We start from the raw sequence: 13,301 nt of genomic DNA, 5'->3' as shown, positions 1-13,301 counted from the left end.
CTTCTAGATTTTTCCACGGCTTGGTCATCGATAACCTCCGTCGCTAAAATAGCTGTCGGAGCTTCTCTCGGTAATTTAGTAATGTCTAGTAGTGAACCAACTTAAGATTTATGCATCAAATAAGTTTTTCTTTTTGGGGGGTTGATGAACTTAAATTTTATCAATGGATTTTTGGTGATAATTTTTTATTTTTTGAAAGTAAAATAAAAATATTATTTTAGGATAAAGTATTCTCCTATTGATTGTAATTAAAATGTTCATTGAAAATTTTTTCACAACCATAATAGTAAGATTGTCTTTAAAAATAATGTAATATAAAGTAGAAAAGTAGACACAATAACTTAATTAGATAATTCTCATTAGTAATAGAATATATTATAAACAGAAATAACAATAATGTAATCAATCATGTAAAAAATTAGTCACTAGTATAATTTCTTCTCTAGAATTTTATTTTTATGAAATTAATTATTTCCTATTTCTTTTATATTTATTTTTTTATTTTCGTATATTTTCCTCTAATACGAAGAATTCTTCCATGTTCGATATTATATCCATTACGTGTAAATATTATTATGAAAAATGCTTGAAGCTCATTAAAATTTATTATCTTTTAATTATTAATTAATTATTAATATATTATTAAATTACTAAATTAAAAATATTAGATTAATGACTAAAAATAAAGACAATAACAATAATTCAGGTAGCCCTCTAATCTAACATTTCTCTATTACTATATGTATACTTTTTCATTTCAACGTGATCTCTAAAATTTTAATTTATTTAATTGGATTTTTTAATTTTATATTCATGACTCGCTCAGTTTTTGGCCGTATTTTTGTTCTAAAACCGTTAACAACATACTAAAATAAACTAACGTTTGTTACGTTGGATTTTTTAATAGTTATTAAATGTGAATTAAAATTTTTTGTTATTAAAATACAGTGATAAAGTGTTTAGTTTATCCAAAAATATGCTTAACATTTAATTGATGAAATTTTTTTTTGTTATTAATGTAATATATATAAATATAATTTTAATTTAATAAAATTGTTCAATTAGAGTAAATTAGCACAAATTAGTCTTGGATTGTATGTGAAAAATATAGTGAGTTAGCCACGAAAAAATAGTGTGATTAAGTAACCTAACATTAGCCACACAAAAAAATGTGGCTGAAAAACTCGACTTGCACAAATTAGCTACGGATAAAGTGTAGTAAAATTATATTTTTTGATTTAATTATTCTTATTTAGCCACGGCATTATGCGTAGATAATGATATACAAATTGTGGCTCTTTAAAGGTCTCCACAATGTTTAAAATTGTGACTAATAACGCTAAAATCATGGCAAATTAAAAATGCAATCCTCCGATTAGCCACAAATATTCTTTCGTGGCCAATGTATAATTGCTATGGTTATCTTAGAGTTTAGCTACAATTTTTTTTGTAGGTAAATCCCTTATTTCTTGTAGTGTTAAAGAGCTTTTAAAATTTTTAAGTGAAATTAAAATTAAAATTTTAAAAATTTTGTAATCATTTAAAAGTCTAACATGATAATTGTCAATTTATCTCAATATGTTATTAAGGTAGAGACCAATATAAACAACAAAGGTTAAGTGAAAGATCACATTAAATAAATTAAATTTTTGAAGACTAAATTGATGCAGGGAATAATTTAAATATTAACTCAAAATTAATTACTTAATACGTTACCTCAATAGCGATAAGCTTGATGACGTAACTCAGTTACTACATATCGTTACCTTTGATAACTTTTCCTAGCAACTTCACGTGGATAATAGTTAATTTCAGTGGAACCCCCTAATTAATATATTATTGAGTTTGAGGCCAAGAATAAAAAACACAAAAAACTGATCTTATAAAATTGATCTTTGCAATCGTTACCAAACGTGCTTTAAAGGGGCACTGATAAAATACAAATAAAGTTAGATTTAGGTCAACTAATTTGAATTAGTTAAATAATTAACTTATTCATCTGCTTAAATAAGTATCAAAAATTTAAATTTCGCTTATCAAACTGGAAAATACCCTCAATTGAAAAAAAAATAGAGAAAATTCATTCTCATATTAAAAAAAAGTGTGATACACATGTTGATAGACACATTTTTATCGTACACACATAGCTGCACAGTATTAAAGATAACTTGCGACACTGATGTCCCATTATAAAAAATAAATAAGAGCATACACTTGGATATATAGTTATACAGTCAACATTCAACAATATATATAATTCCTTCAAAATTGATTTCTGAGTAACAACTCGGTCATATCACAAATAAACAAATAGTGTTTTCGAAAGAAAGTGAGGGGAAATTGCTAAGAGTTGATTTTCATTTTCCACAAAGCTAAGCAAAATGGATCGGAGTATTCAACGGGATTGCAAATTTTTTCTTCTTTTTATAACAATAACTATACGGCACATATTTTTGAGAAATACTATAGAATTATTAGAATTTATTGTTTTTGACCATCAACTAATATCAATATTTAAAATATAAGAAAAAATATATTAATTAACTGTTAATATTTTAAAATATAATATAAAATATATTATTGTTGGATTNTGTGATGAAATTTTTTTTAAAAAAATTTAAATTGTTAAAAAGATATATATAAATAATTATATCTCTAATATATTTTTTTATGCACGATTTTTTTTGAATTTACGTGAATGTGACATAAGTTTTTTTTTTTCTCTTTTTTTTGTTTTATGTTGTTTTTTTTTATTTTGGTTCAACAATGATAGAATTCTAAACTTTTCAATTATAAAAAATTTTGATGTCATATCATGATACTATTTTTTAAAATAAATATTTAAACTAATAAAAAAAATACCTAAATAATTATTTCTCTATCTCTAAATAAAAGTTAATATCTAGTCCATATATTTTCGAATAAGTCATCCACTACACTAGCTACATCATACGACAATTGAAACACTTTGGAGTCATTATGTTTTTTCTCCATTTAGGGGCAAATCGTGTACTTTCCACAAACTTTTTAGCTTCAATTTTGAACAGGAAATTGATATGATCAGCCAGTATATAAGTACATACACCCTCTCTGCTAATTTCCACAAGTTCCAATAATAGCTATCTCATCATCACCTATCAATTTTAACTAACAAAGTTGCACCAAAAGAAAAATGGAAAATCATCATAGCAAGCATAAGCTTGTGGAACAAACACAAGTTGGTCTTCCAAAAGCATACCATGATAATGATGATCCAAAAATCAAATCCCTCCCCCTTACATTCCTTGACCTACCTTTTACAGGTCCAATTTACGTTAGACGCCAATTTTTCTATAACTTCCCTTTTTCCACCAACCATTTTTACCAAAATACCCTCCCAACCCTCAAACTCTCTCTGTCTCTTACTCTACAACGTTTCTTCCCTCTAGCCGGGAACCTCCTATGTCCTCCACCACCCCACAAGCCCTTCATTCAATGTACCAATGAAGACACCGTCACCTTCACCATCATCGAGTCGTCTTTGAATTTCGATCATATTTCAAGCAATGACCCCAAAAGTGTCAAAGATTTGGATCACTTGGTTCCAACATTGATGGACAAGGCCACATATGACAAGAGTGATGACACGATTGTGTCACCACTTGTGGCCTTGCAGGTCACGGTTTTTCCAAACCGTGGCCTCTGCATCGCCATCACCTATTGTCACGTGATTGACGATAGGTGTTGTGGCCATTTTATGAAATTTTGGTCTTCTCTTTGTGGAATAATAAATTTGGAAGAAATTATTGACTCAACACTCTTAAAGAAGCACTATTCATTACTACCCTGTTTTGATAGGGAAATATTGAAGGATCCTGATGAGCTCGAGGCCGTTTTGTTGAAAGACTATTTTAACGAGAGGACTTTATGGAAGGACAAACTCGTAGCTCAAAGTCAAAATGGTGAATCAATATTGGAAGAGGACTATGTTAAAACAACAATTGTGTTTGGTAGAGAAGGCATTGAAGCAATGAAAAGGTTTGCGATGAACAAATTGAAGAAAAGCAACGGATACAAAGCGCCGCAATATCTATCAACCTTTATGGTGATATGTGGTTTTGTATGGAGTAGTTTAATTAAAACTACAAGACATGACGATAACAATGAAGGAGGAGAAGAAGAAGAAAAAGAAGAGCATTTTCATTTTCCAGCTGATTGTAGGAATAACAATCTACTCGGATATCCAATTCCAATTACTTACTTTGGGAATTGCATAACACAGTGCCAAACAAAGCTTAAGAGGATGGAACTTAAAGGAGAAGAGGGTTTTGTGAATGCGGTTAAGGTAATAGAAAAGGGTATAAACGACATGAAGAGTTCGCCGTTTCGGGGTGCGGAAAATTGGAAGGCATTGTTCATGAAGTTGTTTGTGTTGGGGAATAGTGCGTTTCATGTGATGGCTTCGCACAAGTTGGGTGTGTATGAGACTGACTTTGGATTTGGAAGGCCTAAGAAAGTTGAAATGGTGCATTCATCAAAGGCTATATCTCTTGCTGAAAGTGGACACGTGGAGGGAGGGGTTGAGGTTGGATTGGTGTTAAAGAGGGTCCATTATCAAAGATTTGTTCATGTTCTTAAACAAGGGCTTCAAATCCTCATGAATAACTGAAATAGTAGGTTTAGTAATAAGAATTATTGTTGTTGTGCATGCCATAATGTGTGTGTGTTATTGTGTTGATGACATGCATTGCTGATGATATAGATTAATGCTGGATGATTATTAAGATTTCGTAATCATATTTGTTGTCATCAAATCCCTACTGCTGTTTTTAATTTGCTTATTAAATAAAAATTCAATCAATTCATAAAAATTGAATTAATGATTGCTAATATATGCGTGTGTTAGTTTTTTCAGTATCCTTATATAAGTTTTAGGGATTTTTTATCAAAAGAAAAATTATTGTTTTTTGTGAACTATTATTTTCTACTTTAATTACCACGAAGCAACTTTTTTAACATACACAAAACCGCACAAGATGTACAAGTTAAATTGAGGAGGGAAAAAATGTTGAAATAAATATCAGTAATAAGCTCATTAATTTAGATATGGAAAAAATTTTAGTGTATTGACTGAAAATGGGTATACTGTGTGTATTGTAGGTATGTAGACGTGTCAGATGGTAGTGCAACACGCAGGGGGCGTGTTGCCTAAATCACGTGGGAAGCGTGGAAGCGACGTGGCTGGATGAGGTTGTGCCAACAAGGCAGCACGCAGGGGGTGTGCTTAGTCAGCACGCAGGGAGCGTGTTGACGTGGCAAAACCTGGATGGCTCAGACGGGGAAGCACGCAGGGGGCGTGATGAGTTAGTACGTGGGGGGCGTGATGAGTCAGCACGTGGGGGGCGTGCTGATGTGGCGAACATGCATTGGTCCACGTATGCAGCACGTGGGGGACGTGCTGAATGAGCACGCGGGGGGCGTTCTGACACGTGTCAAAGCGTGATTGGCTGAGGCAGACAGCACGTGGGGGACGTGTTAAGTGCACCTCTCTATATAAGGCAGAGTTCGATAGTATTTGCATGCTGAAGAAGATTTGAGTGTGTTTTGAGTATTTTTTGAGGCTATTGTTAGTGCAATGGAGGGCACCGCAAACTTGGTGGTGTATAGCAATGGTGAGATAATACATAATACTCATGAGGGAGTGAGGTTTGTGTCCCAGAATCCATTTTCATTTGTGGTTCCATGCACGATGACGTGAATGGAGCTGCAGAACGACCTCTGTAAAAGCATGGAGAACAGTACGTTAATGAGAGTGAGCAGAATTCTGTACCGAAATCTGATTGTAATTTTTAGTGGTCTAATACAATTTGATGCCATGCCGATCACTGATGAAGCGAGTATACAGAACATGTTTCAAATTCACCGGTAGACTCAGATGTGACACCCACAGATTGAGGTGTACGTTGAGTTTGAAACTGTAGAGGCAGTGGCGATTCAGAATTATATAGATATACATGATGATAGAGGTGCAGTGTACGAAGGAATGAATAGTGACAGCGAAGAGGACTTCGAAGCCACTTATGAGGCCGGCGACAAAGATGAGGATGGTGATGTGGGAGTTGAGGCAGCAGCAGAGAATGTAGTGGTTCGTCCGCCGAGCAGTCAACCGATGGACGTTCCACCTTTTATGCATGAGTTGGATCTCGAGGCCATGCATGCCCCCGAGTTTTCGAAATATACAAACATAGGTACGTGGTGACTAAATAATAAGTTTTTGTTAGTTTATACGTTCGATTGAGCAATAAACAGTGTTGTCATAACCGGACCAGACCAGACCCGTCGGTTCAATCAGAAAACCGGTGAACCAAATATTAAACCGGTCCGATCCGGTAATTAAACCGAATAAGAAAACGAACCGGTATGAATCGGTCAAACCGGAAATGAACAGATAAAAACCGGTCAAACTCGATAAACCAGTCTAACCGAATCGCTGAAAATTAAAATAGCTGAATATTCTTAAAATTTTAGTAAAGATATGTATTTAAATTTTAACTTTAAATTTTTTTACTATTTTTTAATTTTGTTGACATAGGCGTTGCCGATGCTGAGGACGGGGAGTTCCGGATTGGAATGAAATACAGTTCTAGAAAGTCGATCGTTGCAGCAATTAGAAGTTTCACTATTGCTAAAGGAGTTGACTATGAGGTGTATGAGTCTGAGCCACAAACGTTCTATGCAAAATGCAAGATGTATAGGCGTGGATGTGACTGGCTTATCCGAGCTAGCTTGATACGGAAAAAAGGTTGTTGGAAGATACAAAGATACAACGGTAGGCACACGTGCACGATCGGAACGATTTCACAAGATCATTCCAAGTTGGACTCAGATACAGTTACTGAGGCTATAAGGCCATTGGTGAAATCTATAATTGCAGAAGTCCAGTCAAGATTCAACTATACCATCAGTTACCGAAAGGCTTGGTTGGCAAAGCAGAAGTCCATAGCCAACATTTTTGGTGGTTGGGAGGATTCTTACCAAGCCTTGCCATGGTAGCTCTCGGTCATGGTGCAGAAGATGCCTGGTTCAGTTGTCTAAATAGAAACACGACCACTGTACAACGAAAATGAAGAGGCACAAGGTGTAAAAATACTTCATCGTGTATTTTGGAGTTTCAATCCATGCATTAGGACATTCAGGCATTGCAAGCCCCTGGTTCAGGTTGACGACACACACCTATACGGAAAATACAAAGGTACATTTCTAGTCGCTGTTGCACAAGATGGGAACCAGAACATTGTGCCTAACGCCTTTGCCTTGGTGGAAGGGGAGATAGCTGATGTGTGGCACTTCTTTCTCAGAAATCTGCAAATGTATGTTGTTAGAAAAGACGGCGTGGGTATGATCTCAGACCGACATGAGTCAATACGAGCAGCAGTAAATTGTTTCGATGGCGACTGGCAACCTCCAAGAGCATGGTAGATGTTTTGTATAAGACACATCGGCAGTAACTTCTTAAGGAAATTCAAAGTCCCTCACTTGCAAAAGCTTGTTGTCAACATAGGGTATTCAAGAACGGTGGAGGAGTATAATATCAACTATAAGAGGTTGGAAGAGCGAGGCGAGGCATATGCCAGGTGGTGCGATGCCATTGGACTCAGACATTGGGTATTGGTATTCGACGAGGGACATCGATGGGTCCATATGACAACAAACCTTGTCGAGTGCATTAACTCAGTGTTGAAGGGTGTGCGTAATCTACATTTGTTGGCGCTGGTCCGAGCAACATGTTATATGTTAAATTAATTTTTTACGCGGAAGAGTGCCGAGACTCACGAACGCAAGCGTGCTGGATATACGTACTCCACATTTGCGCAACAGCGGATAGAAGCAAGTATGCAACAGGCTGGGAATATAGTTGTGCACCGCTTTGATAGACGAAATGAGGTGTTTGAGGTTCGCGAAATGACTACTGGAAAGGTGTTAGTTGTTGATCTTGCGCGACGGACGTGTGACTGTGGGCACTTTCAGGTTGAATGAATACCATGTCGCCATATTATTGCTTGCTGTGCTAACCAGCGTCTCGATTGGCAGTTGTATGTGCATGATGTGTACAAGATGACGGAGGTTCGTAAAGTATACAGGTTTGAGTTCACACCATTAGGTGATCCCGAGACATTGCTTGCTTATGAGGGACCCACATTGGTCGCTAATCCCGCACTGAGGCGAACGTCTAAAGGCAGGCCCAAACTGACCCGATACTTGAATGAAATGGACTCATGCGACATGCGTGGTCCTCGGATATGCCGTCTCTGTGGTGCTCAGGGTCATAGTCGGAGTAGGTGTCCTTAGCGTGCTGGATCGAGTGGTGCTGGTTTGTAGTTTAATATTGTCATGTTTGTATTTTTTAATTTGCATTTTGTTAGTCCATGCTTTTGAAATTAGACGTGTTTGTATTTTTCAATTGAAGTCTATCCATTGATATTATAATGGTCGCTTAATATTGTCATTAACTGATTACATAAGTTAACAAAACAAACATTAAACACGATTTACATTAAGTTAATTCTGAAAATAAGATCAAAAAAACCTAAACTGAAGCTCACTTCTTTCCAATGAACCAGTGTAGTCCCTTACGCATAATGCCCGGACCTAACCGCGATGGAGTATACCTATCAGGTGGATTTCGCTCAGTCCGTAGGTCATATGGGTGACCTCGAACTAAGTCATCCACCCCCGGAGCTCCCGAACCGCCTGACTCTGTAAGAGCGGCTGACCCGCCTGCCTCTGTCAGAGCGGCCGACCCAGCTATCTCTGTCGGAGTGGCCGACCCGCCTGCCTCTACTGGAGCGGATGGACTGGGGTTGAATGTGTCAACAACTGTGTATGCCCGCTGACGCTGGACAAAATCATTATCACATGACGCACTCTCTGACGTGTGGTCGGAAGTACGACCCCGCAAACCATGGCCCATATCTTCTGATGCCCTACGTGGATCAGCAGGCACTGACGGTGAAGGGATACCACTAAAATCTGACTAGCCACCCAAATCAGCGTCGGTCCAATGCTGTAGTTACTGATCTCCGTGTCCGTCGCTGGAGAAGTCAAACCAATCATGACCAGAGGAAATGGTAAGTATGGGATCATGATGCTGAGAGTGGTGGCTGTGTTGGGACTGCTGAGAGTGGTGGCTGTGTTGAGACTGCTGAGAGTGGTGGCTGCCCTGAGTGTGATGGCTACCATGACTGTAGGCCGGTGGCTGTAGTATATAATAAGGAAACGGCTCAAACACTGCATGCTGAGGTGGCTGAGGGGCAGGTGGCTGTTGATGATGAGAAACGTACCCCGTCAATCTGAAAAGATGTCCGTAAGAGTGCATGTACCAATCCCAGTACTCAACCGTTGGTAAAAAATCCCAGGTCGGAAGGGGGTGCAGGTCCCGCAGTAAGCTGTGTCGCCTGTTGGCCTACTCCACTATCCATGGCCCATGCAAAACTGTCCATTCATGAAGCTGCACTCCGCGTAGAACAATGCAATGCTGGTCAACTGGAATATCCCTTAGTACCCCCGGAGGAGGTTGTACATATCCAAACTGACGCATCACTCGATCCGCAGGGTGCCTGATACGTGGTCAGGAGGACATTTTCGTCATCTTAGAGCTAAGGGACGGAATGATAATCTTGCCATATTCAAGGATCTGAATTCTAGAAGAATTGTGCCATGCCAGTCTTGGACATCAAGAAGACCAAGAGTCCGTCTCAAAAACAGTGGTGCTGAAAGGACAACAATTCATAAGGCCCATTGGGCTAAGTCAGGACAGCAAGAAGCCCAATAATACTTTTCAAATTCTGTGGGAGGCATAAATTATTATTATTTTTAATTTTTTTAATAATTTATTTTAATTTGTTTTGCTGTTAGAGTTTGTTGGAAGATTTGATTTACTTCCGATTTGCTTAGTGTTATCATTAGAATGTTAAAATTTAAATCAAATCTGATCTAATCCAATAAGATCAAATTTGATTTAAATTAGTTATCTTATTTTTTAGTTAATTTGTTAGCGGTCTATTTAAACACCTTTGGTGAGACAATTTGGAATAACTCTGATGAATAAATTTCAGTTGCTTTTAAGCACATTTTTATTGTGTGATTAAGTAAGGTGAGTGATTTGCTTCGCTGGTTGCATGGAAAAAATTGAATGGTTCAATTTTCATCCTTCTGATCTAGGTTGTCAAGGACAGGTTCTTTGAAGGTCTAGTAGGGAAAACCCTTCCAGTGACCTAGGCTGCTAACAACAGGTTTCTTAGAGGTTTAGTAGGAAAAAAACCCCATTTATCTATCGTTGTTGTTGTTTTTTCCTTATCAGTGCCACTCGACACACTCGAACGACAACAACGGAGCAAATATGTCACACACCTCAAGATGAGGATGCAAGTCATCGGGGATGATCAACCCGTCATACGGCCACCACTCAAACTGCCACAGTATTATTGGTATATTAGAACCCTAACAATAATGGTTGAAAAAACGAATAAGAAGAACTATAACTATTTACCTCCTACATGTAGTCTATATCATGCCTGAATGTCTTTACTGTCTTCGATGACCACGCTGTGGTCCGTTATGAATGACTCCATCTGAAACATTGTTAATTGAAAAAATTTAAATAACTCATCATATGTCAAACATGCATCATGAATATAACACATAACTAAAATAAGACTTATTACCTGCTGGCAACTGGTATCTCGGCCGGTGAAAGCGTTTGTCTCGGTACGGGAGCAAGACACGGCATTCGCTCCCATGCCCAAACAAACAACAGATTCAGAGGGCCATCCATCTCCTTTGTATCATATCGTGATGCACGGCATAGTGCTCTGTAAAGATGTGCCAGACATACTGACCCCCCAACTATAAGTATGGATCCGCTCGAAATCGCGAAGCAATGGTAGATATTTCGCATGGGCATATGCGATCGACTTGTCCGTGAATAAAGTCGACCCTAACAAATAGAAGATCTGACATCTGACGTATCGCCTGATGGACTCCTCAGTGTCCAACAGCTCTGCGTCTCTAATACGTCGAACCCAACCCAGCTTTATATAGGACTTCGCATTATGACTGACTGATGGCTCACGACCGAATATCGCTATGCCCTGACTTTGAACGAAGTCGCTACTACTATCTGTCCATCCACTGACAGGCTCTCCATCAATGGGTAGGCCAAATATATGAGCGACATCCTCTAATGTCAATGTAACCTCACCGATCGACAATACAAAGGTGTGGGTCTCAGACCTCCACCTTTCAACCAGAGCAGCTAACATGGGGTGAAATTCTCTTATGACTCCAATTCTAAAGACGTGGTAGAATCCGGTGGCGCGTAAGTAGTTCTCCACCATCGGATTTCACGTCTGTGGCAGATCCAGTTTACGCACCAACAAATTCCTATTAGGCTGTATCAACAAAGATATATGTTACATTAATTAAATAATAATCCTTATAAATATTTTAATAAACATTCACATATTTATTTTAATATCTTATTTATTAAAATATTTAACATAGCTTATCTATTTATTTATTTATTAAAAATTTAAATTTCTTATTTATTATAATATTTACTTATTAAATATATTTTATACATTTTATATATTTAATTTATTATAATATTATTTATTTATTAATATACGCATATTTATGTTAAAAAATTCAAAATATTTTTTTATTCTTGAATATATTCATAACAACAAAAGTTAAAAAAATATTAAAAAATTACATATTATTATTATTATTATTATTATTATTAACGTTTATTTCATAAAAATTATTATTATATTACTAAAATCTTTATAAAATACACAAAATAATATTCTCATTACAAAATACATATACATTAAAAAATATAAATACATAAAAAATAAATTTTAAATACAGAAAAAAATTAAAATATACCAACTTACATAAATAGGATGATCCAAATAGTTGATAATATGTTTTTCGGGCGACATATAATTACGTACCATTTTTTTAATCTCTTAAACTAATAATTTTTTTCTTTCACCGTATAACTACTACTCATTACACTCTCCTCACTAGTGCCTATACACTTGCACGGACACACTGCTTTCTTTCCTTCTCTCTTTTTTTGGCTTCAGTGTGTGATGAAATGGGAGAAGAAGAGCACGAAGAGTGCATATATACATGAAGGTTCAACACTGGCACTGGTTCCCAGGATGGGGGCTGTCCCCTGCATGCAGGCAGGCCTGCAACACGCCCACGCGTGGTGCAGCAGCAGCATTGGAACTCCGCGCAAAACTCTGCTGCGCTTCACAGGTCTCCAGGCACCATGCCCCCTGCGTGGTGAGTCAGCACGCCCCTGGCGTGGTAAAGGACGTGGGTCTCCTACTCAGCCACCACGCCCCCGGCGTGTTGAGGCGGAGCTCCACCCATCGGCAATTTCCCTCCTTGGCCAATATTTAGCCAATACACTACCAGTGCATCCACAAAGAAAATAATTTCTGTGAGAATGATAATCTTTTTTAGTAGGGCAGACAATCTGCGAAAATTTATTCACCAGTGATAAGTGTGAGGGCCAATTTTTTTTCCCACAAGGCGGAAGATGGGTATCCTTTAAATAAATGGGCCGGAGTGCAGGACTAGGTAGAAATTAGGGGTGTTTATGACGCAGTTTGAATCAGTTTTGAGTCAAAAACTCATTCGATTTGAAATTTGAATATTAACTTTATTTATGGTGCAATTTGGATTGAATTAAATTTGTGGTTTTGTAAATTAAAAAAATTAAATATATATAATAAGTTTTAATATCAAATTTTAAATAACCAACAATGATATAACAAGTCTCAACAATATCTTAAAAAACCAACGATAACATAATAATAGAAATAAAGTTATAGGTTAATTAAAATAAATAAATAAATTATATTTTGAAAACAAAAATAATTATTAAATAATAATACATGAATAATATAAAAATATATAACAAATTAAACATGTTATGAATATAATTATAAATATAATAATAAAATAATAATATTATAGCACATATATGCGGTTTATATTAGATTGGATAGATTATAAAAAGTAGATCTGAAATCCGATCCGATCTAGCGGTTTACAAAAAATAGATTCCAATCAAATTTAAATTAGTGAGATTTTAATCAATTTTCGATTTAGATTGAATTGGATTAATAATTTAATTTAAATCGGTTTAAATTTAAACATCCCTAATAAAAATACTCATTTAATACATGTAAATGAAAAATTACAAAAATGTTTGATATACATATATAATATATTTCACAAAC

The 13,301-nt window shown here is 36.2% G+C and overlaps 1 protein-coding gene across 1 annotated transcript; it reads left to right on the top strand.

Moving 5' to 3' along the window:
- Positions 1-3,120: 3,120 nt before the first annotated feature.
- On the top strand, positions 3,121-4,737 carry LOC107462000 (coumaroyl-CoA:anthocyanidin 3-O-glucoside-6''-O-coumaroyltransferase 1-like). The gene has a single exon (XM_016080551.3). It carries the CDS (start codon positions 3,173-3,175, stop codon positions 4,646-4,648), a length of 1,476 nt encoding a protein of 491 aa, XP_015936037.1. The 5' UTR covers positions 3,121-3,172; the 3' UTR covers positions 4,649-4,737.
- The last annotated feature ends 8,564 nt before the right edge of the window (positions 4,738-13,301 follow it).

The sequence above is a fragment of the Arachis duranensis genome, chromosome 8, assembly GCF_000817695.3.
Source record: "Arachis duranensis cultivar V14167 chromosome 8, aradu.V14167.gnm2.J7QH, whole genome shotgun sequence".
Taxonomy (NCBI): domain Eukaryota; kingdom Viridiplantae; phylum Streptophyta; class Magnoliopsida; order Fabales; family Fabaceae; genus Arachis; species Arachis duranensis.
The sequence above is the reverse complement of the archived record's forward strand: the minus strand, read 5'-3'. Positions and strand labels throughout refer to the sequence as shown.